General features: G+C 41.0%; 1 protein-coding gene and 1 long non-coding RNA gene across 5 annotated transcripts in view; one reads left to right on the forward strand and one right to left on the reverse strand.

Annotated features, from left to right (window-relative positions):
* NUDCD3 (NudC domain containing 3) overlaps nucleotides 1-8,422 on the reverse strand; it is an 84,604-nt gene extending 76,182 nt beyond the window's left edge. Inside the window, exons 1-2 of one of the 3 annotated variants that reach the window (XM_033947858.1) lie at nucleotides 8,277-8,416; nucleotides 7,655-7,905 (exon numbers count right to left, since the gene is read on the reverse strand). In XM_033947858.1, the coding sequence (XP_033803749.1) occupies nucleotides 7,655-7,846 (192 nt within the window). In that variant the 5' untranslated portion in view covers nucleotides 7,847-7,905; nucleotides 8,277-8,416. Of the gene's footprint in view, nucleotides 1-7,654; nucleotides 7,906-8,276 lie in introns of all 3 variants that reach the window. The other 2 variants (XM_033947856.1, XM_033947855.1) reach the window with 2 other exon arrangements.
* On the forward strand, nucleotides 8,400-12,275 carry LOC117362079. Of its 2 annotated transcripts, XR_004539794.1 has the most exons (3): nucleotides 8,400-8,418; nucleotides 8,523-8,702; nucleotides 11,869-12,275. It is a non-coding gene; the product is annotated as an uncharacterized LOC117362079 (long non-coding RNA). The 2 variants fall into 2 exon arrangements; XR_004539793.1 differs by lacking the exon at nucleotides 8,400-8,418 and having other exon boundaries at nucleotides 8,433-8,702.
* Nucleotides 12,276-17,991: the final 5,716 nt, after the last annotated feature.

Genomic DNA, 17,991 nt, shown 5'->3' on the forward strand with positions numbered 1-17,991 from the left:
TCACACACTAAATGATTTGCATGTGCATCTTTATAGAATAGCACTTAGCAAGATTTGTGTGTAATTTAAATTGTTCCCAATTAACACCACTGTTGGCACCCAATTATTAGCCCTACTAGGCTTATTACTCAATTAAATTGCACATTCCAAAATTTGCATGCACAATTTTAAGGGCTATTTATAGAATTCCCCCCATTAATGATCAAAGAATATGAGTGGGTACATAGAGAATAGTCAGTGAATTTAGGTAGGGTGGCATACCCATTGGTAGACCTTGAATGTCATTAGTACCCTGAATTTGATTCTGACTTCTACAGGGAGCCAATGGTATCGCTTCAAAAGGGGGCGGGGGGTGTCACAGGAGTATACTTATGTGCATGACACAAAAGACGAAAAGGCAGTGTTTTGTAAGATCTGGAGTTTTCTCAGAGGTAAGCCAGTCAAAAATCCTAGAGCCAATAGCCTGACAAGGGGGAGAAAGTGATCTATAATACTGAACGCAGCCAAGAGATCTAAAGAGAAGACTGCTAATGCTCCCTCTCTTATGTCCAAGTGTGATATCACTTAATACAGACATTAATATCATCTCTGTGTTATAGTGGAACCAAAAACCTGGCATAGGTAAAGTGCCGCATAAATTGATAACTGTAAATACAAAGGTTACTGAAAAAGTGCTGTAAGGAAACATCAGTTAGGCAGATTGATAGTGCGCTGGCAAAATAGGATCTAGAGTAGGTTTCTTGATGAACTGTCACTGCTTTCCATAATTTAGGAACATGTTCCATGGAGAGGTTAAGATTAATTAATATAACAGGAAGAAGGCCATGGACTGGATTTTGATCCACAATGATGGAATAGATCTTACAGATGTGTTGGGACCCTCAATGCTGATAAAATGTTAGAAAGAGAAGATTTCATTTGTTGTTGAAAAGAGGACCATACAGTGCCACCTATGATGGAGTTTACATTTCTATTAGCCTTTTTCTCTTCTAGAATGGGATCAACATTACATTTTTAATAGATAGGAAAGTTTTGTAGTGACACAATCTTAGAATGAAAGTATATGGCTAAAGAATTTGCTTTAGAATTAGGTCTAATGCCATTTGTAGTAGGGTTTTAGGCATAGAATGAAAAGTCTTTATCTAGATTTACAGACTTAGCAACAACATTTGAAAAGTACTTTTTTATAGCTGAAAGTTGAAATGACTCTGATATTCCATACAAAGTCTAAGAACATCAGTAGTCCTAGTCTTTTTTCCTTTATGCTCTGTGCATCTATTTTAGGAGATGCAACTAAAATTGGTGTTGTGATCATATACTGATCTTAAACTTTAAGGGTGCCACAGTATCCTGTTCCTTGCCTAGTAGAGAATTCCAACATTGAACTCAGTCTTCTAGAGATTTAGAGGTGAGATTGCTAAGGAAGAGATATGCATAATAGGAGAAGGAGATGCAACTAGTAAGGAAAAGAACACTGAGAAGGTCTGACCAAGACAGTCTTATCACCTTTTAATTTTTCTAGTATGCCTCTAGTTATAATTTAAGTCCAAGTATGTCCAGCAAGTTGTGTTGGAAAATAAATCCATTGATGGAGACCTAAACTGGTAAGAAAAGGAAAGAAATTAAGATACCTGTCAGTTGGTGAGAGCGTCAATATGTATATTAAAATCTGGCATTCCATACCAAGTGGTCTAAAATTAAAAAAAGCTCCCCACCATTATGTCTCAGATTTTGTTCAAAATTTGTAAGCAAACCAGCATAGCATTAAAAAAAATTTGCCCAAAATATCAGATCATTGGTTGCAATAGCCACTGAGCTAGACCCTCTTGTTTTACTGGGTGCTGGTAGCATCGTGCACAGCAGTGAATAAAATGTCATTTTTAGCTGATCATAAAGCTGACAATAATTGATGAAAAATCTAATTTTTGGCAGTGGACTCCAGTGAGATTACAAAAAACTGACTCTACACGTTCTAATAGGTGCTGGCATTTCCAGTTAGGAATTGGAACGTTAGATCATCTTGTATTTCACTGTCCTTTAATATTCGGATTCTGGAAGTCCATATGGAATAAAATAATTTTGATTCTTGAAGTCCCAATTCCATTATCATATGGAATTATAATGTTTGGTACCTCAGTTATGAAAAATAGCCTGTTAAATAGTTACAAAGATAAACTTCTTCTCAACATGACAGGTGTGCCTTTGCAAATGATTACTAAGAACTGGAAACAATGGGATAGGTTGAATATGCCATTTTAGTGGGAGACCCTATGTCTGCATTTCAGATATGAGAAAATGCTTGCAGAAAAAATAAATGAATCACAAATATTTATAAGAATCTGGGGTCCATTAGATTCTTATGTTAAACAACTTTAATAGTAATGTCATATTCTACATACAAATCCAGAAAGGGGGAAGGGATTGTTTTATTGGTATTCATGTATAGTACATAAGTACTTTTCAAGAAGGTTATTAATTGGTAATCTGTTCTACTTTTTGTAAGATGTTTTTATAAAATCAATAAAAAAAATTTAAACACATAATTTTTGGCAGTCCAGCACAACTTTTTATGCTAGTTTCAGCGATGCTACTCTGAGCATCATGTATGCAAAAGCCGGTTTAAAATTTTTACTCAAAGTGTGCATTAAAACATGTTGCAGTTTGTCGTGATAGATTTTTACCAGTTTATCAGCTGCTATAGCTCCAGAGCAAAAGTAGATAAAGACTTCAGATTTTTTTAAATCATAGATTAACCTTGCACTGTCAGATTAACCTTACAATGTCAAATTTGCAGCAATTCAGTATGAATAGCTACATCAGAATATTCCTTCAAATTTTGAACCATTGACACAAGGGCTGAAATTTGCCAATTTTCAGGGTCAATTATAAAAAAAAGTCTGCCTGAATCTTTTTCTAACTAGTACCATCTGAAAGAGGAAATATTACTCTGCAAGATTTATATTTGTTTTGCAATGCAACCCTTATTGAAATATAACTTCACTTAAAAGTGTGGGATATTTTGTGTGCATGTCCCATGATATACACATATCACAAGGCTAAAAAATGTACCTATATGAAATAGGTGTTTCATTGGTCCATGGTGGCTTTGCCACTACTAATTTCCAAATGAGCAAACCAGTATCTCCGTCATCATAGGGGTCATGCCCAAAAGCCATGCAACAACAGCAGCAAGTGGGTTTCTTTTCTGCAGGTTCCCAATTCTGTTTGAGGGGTTTTTTCCCACAGGATCCCAAGCCTGTTTATATTATGGTTGTCTTGCCAAAGTGTTCATAGACAAAATCGCGCGAGACAACGGCGCGCCGACAACTGAGCGCAAGGTTGACGGCGCGCCAAAGAAAAGCACTATTTTAAAGGGTTCCGACGGGGGGTGTTGGTGGGGAACCCCCCTATTTTACTTAACAGACATTGTGCTGGTGTTGTGGGGGGTTTGGGGGGTTGTAACTCCCCTCATTATACTTGAAACCGAAATTTTTGCCTGTTTTTTAGGGAAAAAGTTCAGTTTTAAGTATAATGTGGGGGGTTACAACCCCCCAAACCCCCACAACGCCAGCGCAATGTCTGCTAAGTAAAGTGGGGGGGTTCCCCACCAACACCCCCCGTCGGAACCCTTTAAAATAGTGCTTTTCTTCGGCGCGCCATCAATCTTGCGCTCAGTTGTCGGCGCGCCGTTGTCTCACGCGATTTAGTCCCGTCGCCTTGCCAAAGGGATTACAGCATTTCTTCCATAAAGATTCATATTCAGTAAGGAAAAGAGCTTCACGATGAAAGCAAACTTGGAATGCTTGATCTAGTTTTGCTCCTCAGCGTCTGATCAGTAGCTTCTGCTCATGATCAGTAAAATCCTCAAATCTTTTCAATGCAGCCTTTTTTGCATGGAAAATTACACGGCATTTTAATATACCAGTACTTTGACCAATTGAACAGGGAGGCAAAGTTATATGCTCTTCAAAGTCTGACATCTATAACCTAAAAATCAAACACCACAATCTGAATCAGTTATCTTGGCACAAGTTCAAAAATTTAAAAAATACCCAACTAAAGCATGCTGATGGAGCCAAAGCAATAAACAAATGGCTAAAATGATTGGTAATAATGAGTTCAACAAGGCTTACTTAAGCCTATCAATTCTGAGTGTATAAACTGTTTTACTACTTGGAAAATATGAATGGTACACAATGTTATACATAGTAACCAACTGATAAATCCAGTGCTGCTTTCACTGGAGAATGAACAGTAAATGAAGCACAAAATATAGTACCAAATCACTAAACTCACTCACCACCAGAAAAACACATATTACAACAATATTACAGAACCTTCAAAAATCTTTGGCAAGCATAAAACAGTTAGAAACACAGTGGTATTCAAATTATCAAACATAAATGCAAATATTGCATGTCACACTGCTAAGAATTCCTAACTTTGAGGTGAATTTGCTCATTTATGACAGTAGAATTGCAAAACCAAAAGGCATGTATTTTATAGAGTAAAATTTTCTCTTTCAAATAGTGTTGCTTTAAAGTATATATAGCTTGACTCTTTTTTTTTTTTTTATAATTGACCCTGAAAATTGGCAAATTTCAGCCCCTGTGTTAAAGATGCCAAATTTGAAGGAATGTTATGATGCAAATTAGAGTGCAAATTAGAGTGTAGTGCCCAATTGCAAGGATAATCTATGATAAAAATCTGGTCTGTATTTACACTTGCTCTGGAGCTATAGCAGCTGATACAAACAGCAACAAATTTCTGGACACACTTTGAGCAAAGTTTTCAGGTGGGTTTTTTTTTTTATCCATGATGCTCTTGCTAGCATCGTTGCAACTACAAAAAGTTATGCTAGACTATCACAAATTAGCACTCTTTTTCTTTTTTTCTTTTCTTTTTTTTTTTTTTTTTTTGCCTCCGCTGGGTCAGACCACAGGTCCATCCCGCCCAGCAGTCCGCTCCCGCGGCGGCCCAAAACAGGTCAAGACCTGTCTGAATCATCAGAAGGGGCTCCCTTGCCACCTTGGTTTCCCATTTAAGTCCTGCCTTCCTATCGAAGTCCTAGCCCTCCGGTCTTGCACATGCACGACCAGGTTAGTTTATATTCATTACCTGATTTACTTCCTATACTTGTGTTACCTCCCAGCTCCTCCCTCAGTATCCCACGATCCCTTTATCCCTCAGGAATCCATCCAATCCCTGTTTGAATCCTTGTACCGTATTCTGTCTGATCACTTCCTCCGGTAGCGCATTCCAAGTGTCCACTACCCTTTGGGTGAAAAAAAACTTCCTTGCATTTGTTTTGAACCTATCTCCCTTCAGTTTCTCAGAATGTCCCCTCGTATTTGCTGTCCCCTTCAGTCTAAAGAATCTGTCCCTATCCACCTTCTCTATGCCCCTCATGATCTTGAAAGTCTCTATCATATCTCCCCTGAGCCTCCTTTTCTCCAGAGAGAAGAGCCCCAGCCTATCCAGCCTCTCGGCATATGAGCAGTGTTCCAGCCCTCTTACCAATTTCGTTGCTCTCCTTTGGACTCTCTCAAGTACCGCCATGTCCTTCCTGAGGTGCGGCGACCAATACTGAACGCAGTACTCCAGATGTGGACGTACCATCGCTTGATACAAAGGCATGATGACTTCCCGTGTTCTGGTTGCTATGCCCTTCTTAATGATGCCCAGCATCCTGTTGGCTTTTTTCGAGGCTGCTGCGCACTGTGCAGATGGCTTCAGTGATGCATCCACCAGCACACCCAAGTCTCTCTCGAGTCTGCTGTCTCCCAACAATACCCCCCCTAATTTGTAGCTGAACAACGGGTTCTTTTTCCCTATATGCATGACCTTGCATTTGTCCACGTTGAAGCGCATTTGCCATTTGCCATTTGACCAATTATTCTCAATTTTACAAGCAGCTAAAAATGACACCTTATTCATCACTGTGCATAATGCTGCCAACATCCAGCCAGACAAATGGGTCTACCTCAGTGACTATTGCAGTTAGGAATCTAAAATCTTAGGAAAATTCTCCTAGTATCCTGACTATTCTATATGTAAATTTTGAACAAAATTTTGAACAAAATGTAAATTTTGAACAAAATTTTGAACAAAATACAAATTTTGAACAAAATGACTTAATGGGACCATTAAGTCATGGGGACCATTAAGTCACTTGGTATGCAATGATCCATCCCCTAAAATGAGATTATGGTATCTCACTTAGGCATAGCTCTGGAGGAGGACAGTAAAATAACAGTAGAAAGAGGGATATAGGAAAATGGAATTTGATCACCAGAGCCTCTTTTATGCAGCAGCAGTAGTCACTTCCACTAGCTGAAGTTTAGTAGAGTAAATAACATCCAGGCCTCTCTCTTAGCTTTAGGGGCATAGTTTCTATTGAGAAAGTCCAGAAAATAATCCAGATCTTCCTGCTGCTAGACCTAAGGCAGAGCTATGGTCACCACCCCCCACCCCAATCTAGCATCTCTATCAACGCTTCCCCCTACTTTCGATCTTCAAACTTATTTTATCACTAAAGATCACCAGCAGTGGTAGGGCTTCACACCTGCTGCCTTCCCCTTGCCCCAGAGCCTTGCCTTGGATACAACTTTCTGTTTCTGCATGGATGAAACACATCAGAGGGAAGGCTCTGAAGCAGGCTGCAGGCAGCACATGCGAATCCTTGCAACTGTCAGCAACTTTTAGCAGTAAAGATAAATTTGAAGGCAGACAAGAGGGGCTGGAAGGGCGGAATAAATGCTAGACCCAGGGGTGGAGGGGGAAGAGAGATGTTGGATCCAGGGCAGGAGGGAGGAGATGCTGAATAGGAAGGAAATGAGAAGGAAAAGATGCTAAAACATGGGGAGGGGGGTGCAGGGAAAGAGAAATGCTGCACCATGGGGTGGGAGAAGAGTTGAACAATGGGGCCCCCGGCATAGAGGGTAACAAAACTACTGCCCTGGAGAAATAATACCATTCTCCTAATGCATATTTGTATCTGTGGCACCAATTTCAAACAGAAGCAGCTGGCTTTTCTTCTATGCTCTCTTTCTTATGTACTCTAGTCTTAATTACATGTGAACCGAGTCAAGCTCCATTGGGAGATGATCCGGTATATAAGACGACGACTAGACTAGACTAGGCTTACTGTCCATTCAGATAAGGAGATATACCAGCTATGTGGGGTAGAAGGTCAGAGCTTGAAGAATATTACTCCTTACCTATGTTGGTTTTACCATCTTCTACTTTTGTTCTCTATGAGCCTGGGTACAAAAATCTACACTTAATTCCTCTTCCATTTCAATCCTAAGCATTGTTAAAAAAAGGGGAGGGGGGGAACGAAGAAGTACCACCACCATGTCCAGTAAGAGTGGATAAACTCCACCCCCCTCCAGCTTTATTAGCCACAAGTTTCCCTAAAGAACATAAGTTACTTAGCATGTCATTCAAAACAGTTTGTCAAGGTGGCCCCCACCTGTCTTGGTAAGTTTTCAGGATACTCACAATGAATAAGTATAAAATGCAGTTGGATACACTGGAGACCCAATATATGCAGAAGCTATCACAGGCATAGTCATTGTGCCTATCTTGAAAACCGAACTGGCTGTAGCAGCCACTATAACACATTTGGAAAGCCCTGGAGCAAGAAAATTACCTTGAATACCATGCTCTGTGCAACACCTGGGGGAAAACCCATACGGTCATGGTCAGACAGCAAAAGACGAAAAAAGTCTGTTTTGCGGTACAGGAAACCAAAGTAGATGTGCAGGAAGTCCTGGATGTTGCCCACATGCTGCAGAATGGCCAGAAGTGCAGGGTCATAACTCTCTTTCATGGTGAGGTCCATTATGGCCCCTGGAGATGTACCACACGTTACCAACTGCAGCCCAGCAGGAGAATATCTACCTTATCAAATACAGATTAAAGTGTATTAATTATATAGACGCATCTGTGTAAATGAATTAAAAAAAAATAGCTGGTCTTCCCCAATAGCTTAGTTACAAAATGTAGAAAGATCCTGGTTCAGTCAATCCCTCAAGTCAGAGTCAGACAAGGCGAAGGTAGCAGAGCGACAGCTAAACAAACCAAAGGTTAAATCACACTCATTTAACTACCCCAACGCATCTAGCACCCCATCTCCCCCTTGGTCTTAGTATCTCTTCCCCCCCCCCTCTCCCAAATCCGACATCGCTCTTTCATTCTCAATCCCGCCCCCAGTCTTACCTTTAAACTTGTCCTTAACGTCACCAGCAGTGATAACAAATTACTCAACTTACCTACGCCTGCTCCCCAACTTTCCCTCTAGGTGTTCCGTCCCACCGGAAGCAGGAAGTAGCGTCAGAGGGGACGGGACGCGGCAGGAGGAAAAGACGTTGCGTCAGAGGGGGGCGGGGTGGGAAGTGACAGGGAAACCACCTGGTCTGGTGCTTGTAGTCTGCTTAAATTGTTGCTCCTGAACGTTGAATGAGGGGTTTAGAGACATGCTAATGCTGGGTGTCTGTTTTCTCTGGTTTACCTCTTAGGGCATTTGGAAATGTTGATGCATCGGACTAGTTTCGATCTCGTTGATGTCCCCGTGATGGGGTTGTGTGTGAGGTGCCTGGAGAAAAGGTGTAGACCTACCCTTGGAAACACCGATGGAGAGAGCTTTAGTTTCTGCCCGTTCAGAAACGCAGTTCGCCATTAAGCCTTGTGTGTGTCCGGTAATGACTAGACTTATGCAATCGCTTATATTCTAAGCGGACGAATGCACGGATTTTGCACGTGCACTCTGTGTTCCTATATTTTGTACATGCCACTGTAATTCTATTATATTGATGATGTGAGTGATTTTGAGACAGAATTTTCCCTTTTAACCACTTTGAAGATGCCTAGTGGTTAAAAGTCTACTTTAGGTAACAGGCTTTTACCTGCTTCCTAAAGTAGACTTTAGGAAGCAGGTGAAAGTCTGGCTGGTCTCCCAAGTCTTTAACACATAGTACATAGCGAGACTGACTATATACACTCATTCTACACCTGAACTAGCTTGCTATACACACTGGGGGAAATTCTGTAAATGGTGTCTAAAAAGATTGGTGCCTCTAATTTAGAGAATCATGCTTAGTGGCGCCTAAGTTGTTTTCTACCCCTAACCGTACCTACTTTGGGCTTAAGTGCTGCTAGGTGCCTATCTTTTGTAGAATAGTATTTATTTATTCAGTTTTTGATACTGTTCTCCCCAGGGAGCTCATGAATGATTTACATGAGTTTATTCAGGTGCTCAAACATCTTTTTCCCTGTCTGTCCCAGCAGGCTCACAATCTAATAATAATAATAATAATAATTTTATTCTTATATACCGCCAAAGCCATAATAGTTTGAGGCGGTTTACAATAAGAAGAGCTGGACAATCAGCGATGATAGGCACAATGAAAAGTCAATTGAATACATGTAAGCAGGATACAGAGATAAAGAGGAGCTGGAACAATCGGCGCACGATCAGCGAAAATAGGCACACTGTAAAGTCATCAAGTATATGTAAGCAGAGTACTAAGAAGGCTTGAGAGTTCTTGGCTACAAATCGGTTAGAGCAGGGGTAGGGAACTCCAGTCCGCGAGAGCTGTATTCCAGTCGGGTTTTCAGGATTTCCCCAATGAATATGCATTGAAAGCAGTGCATGCAAATAGATCTCATGCATATTCATTGGGAAAATCCTGAAAACCCAACTGGAATACGGCTCTCGAGGATCGGAGTTCCCTACCCCTGGGTTAGAGTTTTAAGAGTTCTTAGGTTACAAATTTGTTGTACAAGTTTGTTTTTACTAGTTTTCTAAAACTTAGATAGGATGAGGAGTGTGTAATAATGTTACCTGGACAATGGGGGGATTAAGTGACTTTGCCCAAGGCTACAAGGAGCAGCATGAGTTAGAACCACAACCTTAGGATTCCGAGGCTGTAGCTTTAACCACTGTGCTATTTTTAGTGTATGAACAGGGATGTACAACAGTGGCGTAGGTAGAACTGGCATTTTGAGTAGGCCTAGAGTTAACACAGGTGAGCATTGGGCACCCTCCCCTCAATAACCCAACTACTCCCCTGCTTGTCCCACCCCCTGCCACATCTTCACAGATTTCAGCAGCAAATCAGACATTTTCCTTTTGGCTTTAAACTAAAATCATCACATTTCAATATGTAAGAATTATATATTTACCTCTTGCTGCTAACCAGTCTTCAATTCAGTTTTATTCATTGCTCTCTCAAACTCTATGGGCTCCTTTTACAAAGGTGCGTTAGAGCCTTAATGCGCGGAATAGTGCACGCTAAAATGCCCCGCGTACTAGCCGCTACCGCCTCCTCTTGAGCAGGCGGTAGTTTTTCAGGTAGCGTGCGCTAATCCAGTGCGTGTGCTAAAAACGCTAGCGCACCTTTGTAAAAGGAGCCCTATATTTTGGCAAGGTCACTAAAGCAAATGTTCTAGAAAAAGAGACTAGGTTCTTACTTTGATAATATCTTTTCCAGTAGATAGGGCTGGCATGCTGAACCAAGGGTCCCTAAAAAGATAGATGCCTATTGCCCAAATAGTTTTTTTCAATTGTGAGCTTGTTAAAAGTGCATAATTGAAGCCAATTTACTAATTAAGTTAGGTGCCTATTTATAGGTGCCTCTCATAGTATTTGCCTCACTGTGCCTACATTGTAAGAATTTCTCAAGAACGTTACTAAAAGCTTTGCAGGCAGTATTGTTGTCTTTCTAGGTGCCAATTTTGTTCATCCTTGCTCATAAAAAGACCCAGAATTAGTTTTATTTTAATATTGTTTGAGTTTCTTACTCTTTCAAAACCGATTTATCAAGAGTGTGAGTTGTTTCCTACAGTATGTGCAGTATTAAGTTGGAGTGCTGGAGATGTTGTTGGAAGGTCATCAGATTGAGGAAAAAGGCTGACTTTTGCATCCCTTCCTCCTCTACTGGAGCACTGGGAAATTTCACTACAAGAAGGAATGGTGGGACGTAAGATATGGAGTGTGACTTTGTTTACTTATGAATTTGACAGCACTTTTAAGAGAGGCTGTGGGAGATTTCAAGGTAAAATTTCCTATCTCTGCAAACAAGTCATAGAACCCATTACAAAACTTCCTCTGCAAACATGCTTACGAGGTAAACCCAAAATGTGGATGAATAGAAATTGGAAAGAGCCACAGAACTTCATTTAGATTAAGAAGACATGTTGCATGAAAAGGACTCCTCAACATTTATCAAAATATAATACAAATGTAATAGTGTTCAGCTGTAAGAAATGCTTTTCATCCTTTACACAGACGAGTTCTAATGGCCAGCTTAAAATTCGTAAGCCAAACATTTAAAGGGAAGTTATCAACATGGGCTACAATTAAAATGGGTTATTGTACCAGTAACTTGCGCTGTCTTTGTATAGATCCCATTTAAGTTGGTTTATTAGTAACTTGATCTTATTGCATAACAGTAAAATATCCTGTCTTCAATATAGTGTAAAATCTTCACTGATTGTCCAGCACTTCTTGTATTCGATGACTTTGTATTGTGACCACTTCACTGTTTGTTCAGCTCCTTTCATTGTAAACTGCCTCGAATCATCATGGCTTATATTTGATAACAATATAGTGTAAAATCTTCGCTGATTGTCCAGCACATCTTGTTGTAAACCGCCTCGAACTTTCATGGCTTTGGCGGTATATAAAAATAAAAATTAACAGAGACCACATTGATAACTTTCCCTGTTAGAAGGAAGCTGAATTTGGCATTTACATAATCATCAGTCATTTATGTAGTTAATCAGAAATCCAGCAATGTTTATACTAGGACATATTTATATTTTTGAAGTCTGAATTTAATATTAAATTTCCTTCTCTTCTAGGATACCCTCTAGAAGTGTTGGAATAAGACGGATGTCTCTAGAATTTTAAAAGGAAAAAAATTGTTTTGGTCTTTCTCAGATGAGTGTATCCCTTGGATGGTGTGGACATGCTAATGCCAGCATTGAGTTGGCATTAGTTCTAGCCGCGTAGTGTGCGCTAAAAATGCTAACGCAGCTTAGTAAAAGGAGCCCTAAGCCCACATTAGGGCTTAGTGCACCTTAGTAAAAGCTCTTAGTGAAAAGATCAACACTGTGGAAGTGATGTACAGGTGCGAGTACCTATCATGAAAGACAACACAGTTCTAACTGGACAATATATATTTTTAATTTTTATATTTATGCAATTTACAAGTGTTGTGAAGCAATATGTTATACAGAAAATGCTAAAGATACTATAAATTAAATTACACATACAAGAAATATCTCAATAACATATATCAAGCTCACAATAGGAGCAAAGCAAAGATAAATTGAGGAGAAATAAGTCAATTAACAAAATGTATCTTAAAAAACACTATAGCCCAGATTCTCTGTTAACAGCAGCCGCCTTAAAAGTGGCCGCCAACTGTGTATCAATCATGTAAAGGTGTCATTTAGAGAATTGAGTTTCTGGCCAAGGTGGGCGCCAGAAATGTAGGCCAGGGTCTTCAAGTCCTACATTTCTGGCGCCTACCTTTGATATGAATCGCGCCTATGTAGGCAGTTTTTGGCACCTATTGCCACTTCTGGCATTAGCCATGCCTGTAGTGGCATTAGGCGCCATAAAGTACTGCTGGAGGCACAATTCCTGCACTGTTTTTTGTTTTTTTTTTATTAGGTGTTGGTAGGCACCTTGAATTTTCTTTTATGTCCACTTTCAAATAGTGTTTTGGACTTGACTTAGGCACAGTTTTTAGAATATGGGCCTCTATTCTGAGTGTATTTAGACTTACAACAGCCACAAATCTTAAAACAGATCTTTCCATATCTATACCATCAAGTGCGTCTACTCTATTGCAAATTTTGCTATCAATCTGAGAGAGGTAAATCTTACCAGCCTGTCAGCAATATCACTTACAAAATTGTTAAAATATCATGAATTAGAAATCTGTGGTAATGACAGCTGTCTAATAAAGGTCTATTTCCTGTGCAAACAGCATACGATTCCTTATGGATGGGTTCTATACCTCAACTCGTGAGTTGGATTGCAGAAGATGTCAATCATTTTTCTCAGCTCCACCTCCTTATCTCACTGAGAAGTGCCCCCTCTCATCAGTCTTAACTTCTGCAAGCGAGTTGAGAAGGTATCTCTATTTGTTCTGCACTGGATTTCTTGTTTTCGGGTTAAATCCAATTTTTATGTGAGGCTTTCCCATGCTAAGAGGTTCCCAGTAGTCCTGGGACAGCTCTGCCTGGGACAGAATCCAAACGTTGGGGTCTGCAGCCAGGAGGGCAACCCTTCTGAAAGAGTATCTTCTTGGTCAGTCTGCAGTATCATTTGGAAGCTTGGGGATAGGTCTCCTGGGAGTGGTGCTCACCCTTGTGGAGATAGGCGCAAGAGCTCAGACTGAATTGATCCTACGACTGGCCAAGAGACTTGGTGGTGGTTTGCTGCATTCTCTCCCCCCCCCCCCCCCCAGTAAGCCTGAATTAAAGGCATCCCAAAGAGACAAGCTACTGGAGCCACCCTTGCTTGTCTGATGCAGAAAATCCTCCTCATGGTGGCCAATTCAGGTCCCTAGTACCTGGCCAAAACCCAAGGAGTAGCAATATTCCATGCTACCTATGCAGGGCAAGCAGTGTCTTCCCCCATCTCTTTCTCAATAACAAGATTATGAACGTTTCTGCCAGGAAATTGTCCAAACCTTTCTTAAAATCAGCTACACTATCCGCTCTTACCACAACCTCTGGCAATGCATTCCAGAGCTTAACTATTTTCTGAGTGAAAAATATTTCCTCCTATTGGTTTTAAAAGTATTTCCCTGTAACTTTGAGTGTCCCCCTAGTCTTTACAATTTTTGACGGAGTGAAAAATTGATCCACTTGTACCTATTCTACTCAACTCAGGATTTTGTAGGCTTCAATCATATCTCCCCTCAGCTATCTCTTTTCCAAGCTGAAGAGTCCTATTATTTTTAGTCCAGCAACCACGTCCTTAGTTGGTCCCCTCAGAAGTTTTGGTGGATCTGAATTCCATTACCATGAGTAAGAACTAGTTTATGTTTGAGAACTTTTTTTTTTTTTTTTAGCAATGCTCTGGGATGGCCATGGGGGCCTCTTTCTCCCCATCTGTGGCCAACCTGTTCATGGCAGTGTTTGAAGAGAATTGGATTTATCAATCTCTGTTCTCATCAAGGATTGTGTGGTGGATAAGATTCATCAATGACATTTTCTGTCTTTGGAAGGGATCTTTAGAAGACCTCTTCGAGTTCAAATGGTATATTGATAAATGTTATCCAGCTTTACAGTTTGAAATGGAATTTGATGCAGTGAGCATTTCATTCCTTGATGTGAAGATTGTGAAGGAAGAACACAGGTTTTTGACTACTGTGTATGTTAAAGAGACTGATTGGAACTTGTTAGATTACAGGATTATGCATCCATTTCCCATGAGATCGAGTGTCCCGTATGCTCAATTTCTACGGTTTCATAGAATCTGTAGGAGTATGTGGTGCAAGCTGCTGGATTGCAGAAAAAGTTTCTTGAATGGGGTTATCCTAGTTCCCTGGTCTCTAAAGCTGCCAAGTGTGCATTTTATAATCCGAGAGAGTCCTTGTTAGAATATCGAACAAAGGATCAAGCAATCGGATGTTCTATCATTTGTTACTATGTACACTCGCCTCTCAAGACAAGTGCAATGGGTGGTTAGATCTTTTGAACCCTTGTTAAGATCATTACCCTTTCTAATATGCGGATCATGTTTGCCTAGGGGCGGGCTCAAAATTTGGGTGATATATTGTCCCCTAACATGCTGAGAATGGACACTACCCCTGCTGGACAGGACCATTCCAGTGGTCACAGTAGTTGTGGTACATAAGAACATAAGCATTGCCTCCGCTGCGTCAGACCCGAGGTCCATCGCGCCCAGTAGTCCGCTCAAGCAGCGGCCCAACAGGTCCAGGACCTGCACAGTACTTTTCTATCTATACCCTTCTATCCCCTTTTCTAGTAGGAAAATGTCCAATCCTTTCTTGAACCCCAATACCGTACTCTGCCCTATTACGTCCTCTGGAAGCGCATTCCAGGTGTCTACCACACGTTGAGTAAAGAAGAACTTCCTAGCATTTGTTTTGAATCTGTCCCCTTTCAACTTCTCCAAATGCCCTCTTGTTCTTTTATTTTTCAAAAGTTTAAAGAATCTGTCCCTGTCTACTCTCTCTAAGCCCTTCAAGATCTTGTAAGTCTCTATCATATCCCCTCTAAGTCTCCTCTTCTCCAGGGAAAAGAGTCCCAGTTTCTCCAATCTCTCAGCGTATGAAAGATTTTCCATCCCTTTTATCAGATGTGTTGCCCTCCTCTGAACCCTCTCTAGTAACGCCATGTCTTTCTTAAGGTACAGCGACCAATATTGGACGCAGTACTCCAGATGCGGGCGTACCATCGCCCGATACAACAGCAGGATAACTTCTTTCGTTCTGGTAGTAATACCCTTCTTGATTATACCTAGCATTCTATTCGCTCTCTTAGCGGCCGCTGCGCACTGTGCCGTTGGCTTCATTGTCATGTCCACCATTACCCCCAAGTCCCTTTCTTGGGTACTCTCTTTCACTAACATCCCTCCCATCGTATAGTTGTACCTCGGATTTCTGCTTCCCACATGTAATACTTTACATTTCTCAACATTGAATTTCATCTGCCATCTCGTCGCCCATTCTCCTAGTTTGTTCAAGTCCCTTTGCAATTCTTCGCAGTCCTCTTTAGTCCGCAAATTTTATTATCTCACACTTCGTCCCTGATTCTAGATCATTTATGAATATATTAAATAGCAGCGGTCCGAGCACCGAGCCCTGCGGGACCCCACTCATTACCCTCCTCCAGTCCGAGTAGTGGCCCTTCACTCCTACCCTCTGTGTCCTACCCGCCATCCAGTTTCTGATCCATCTATGTACGTCTCCTTCCACCCCATGGTTCTTCAGTTTCCGGAGTAGGCGTTCATGGGGCACCTTGTCAAAGGCTTTTTGGAAATCTAGATATATGATGTCTATCGGGTCTCCTTTGTCCATCCGTTTGTTAATTCCTTCTAAGAAGTGCAATAAGTTCATTAGGCACGATCTCCCCTTGCAGAAACCATGTTGGCTGGTTATCAGAAGTTCGTTTCTTTCAAAATGTTCATCGATGTTTTCTTTTATCAGTGCTTCCGCCATTTTCCCCGGAACAGAGGTCAGACTCACCGGTCTGTAGTTTCCCGGGTCACCTCTTGATCCCTTTTTAAAGATGGGTGTAACGTTGGCTATCTTCCACTCCTCTGGGATCACGCCCGTTTTCAGGGATAGATTGTAAATTTGCTGCAATAGTTCCACTATTTCCTCCTTTAGTTCCTTCAGAACCCTTCCATCCGGACCCGGGGATTTGTCAGTTTTTAATTTTTCAATCTGCCTGCGTAAATCTTCAAGGCTCACTTCCATGGATGTTAATTTTTCTGCTTGATCTCCATTGAAGAATTGATCGGGTTCCGGTATGTTGGATGTGTCTTCATTTGTAAATACGGACGAAAAGAACACGTTAAGTCTTTCTGCTACTTCTTTCTCCTCCTTCACCTTCCTGTCTCCGTCGTCCAGCGGTCCCACCTCCTCCCTAGCCGGCTGCTTCCCTTTAACATATCTAAAGAACGGTTTGAAATTTTGTGCTTCCCTGGCTAGCCTCTCTTCATATTCTCTTTTTGCTTTTCGAACCACACGGTGACATTCCTTTTGATTCTTCCTGTGCTCTTTCCAGTTCTCCTCAGTTTTGTCCTTTTTCCATTTCTTGAATGAATTTTTCTTATTTCCTATCGCTTCCTTCACTATTTTAGTTATCCACGCCGGGTCTTTTGTTCGACTCTTTTTGCACCCCTTTCTGAATCTGCGGATATACAGATTTTGCGCCTCGCTGCACAATGTGTCCCTTGAATAAGAAAGCACTGTTTTGTGGACAATTGAATATTTTCCCGGATGTGCCCAGACAGACACAATTTAGGAGACGGCAGTTTCTACAGCTTAAACCTCAAGTCTTGGCTGTGGGAGCTGCATTCTTCCTAAAATGGCAGTGCAAATGCCTAGTTACATATGGGAATGATAAATTAGTTTTTGTAGATCCATTACAGTTGAAAAATTTCTTGACAGATAAACCTGTGCAGAAAGTTTCAGATACTAATTTGGTTGAAGACAAAAAGTGATATATTTAATAGAGGCCTTATTTGCCTGTCAGGAATACTCAGGGCTCCTTTTACGAAGCCGCGTTAGCGGCTTTAGCGCGCACGACTTTTAATCACGTGATAACCCCCTCGCTAGCTGAAAAACTACCGCCTGCTCAAGAGGAGGTGGTAGCGGCTAGTGTGGCCAGAGGTTTAGTGTGCGCTATTATGCACGTTAAAGTGCCAACGTGCCTTTGTAAAAGGAGCCCTCAGTTTCATTTCATTTTCTTTATATAATTAAAATGAAGTAGTATTTGGCTCCATTAATGTGGACTTGAATTAATATTATTATTTTGCCTGATTAGATTTTGTTTTATGTATCACACTGTTTAATTTTCCTGTATTTTGTTATCTTTTAATAACAAAAATTAATAAAAGCTATTTAAAAAAAAGCAGCATTTTTCTCTGCCTGTCCTGGCAGGCTCACAATCTATCTAATGTACCTGGGGCAATGGGGGGATTAAGGATCACAAGGAGCAGCGTGGATTTGGACCCACAACCCCAGGGTGCTGAGGCTGTAGCTTTAACCACTGCGCCACATTCTCCCCTTTATGTGGGGTAGACGTGTCGAAAATTGAAGACCTACCTGTTGGAACATAAATCCTGTGTTGCCACAAGGAGGATGGAAGAGCCCTTGGTGGCCCATTGTTTAGAGAAGACTCATGATTTTTTTGACCTGCGCTGTGTAGTTCTTGAACTATCCCCGCTCTCTGCGATGGGGGTTTGGCAGCGCCTTTTGCGCCTGAAAGAAC

This window comes from Geotrypetes seraphini, chromosome 6 (assembly GCF_902459505.1).
Source record: "Geotrypetes seraphini chromosome 6, aGeoSer1.1, whole genome shotgun sequence".
NCBI classification, from domain to species: Eukaryota; Metazoa; Chordata; class Amphibia; order Gymnophiona; family Dermophiidae; genus Geotrypetes; species Geotrypetes seraphini.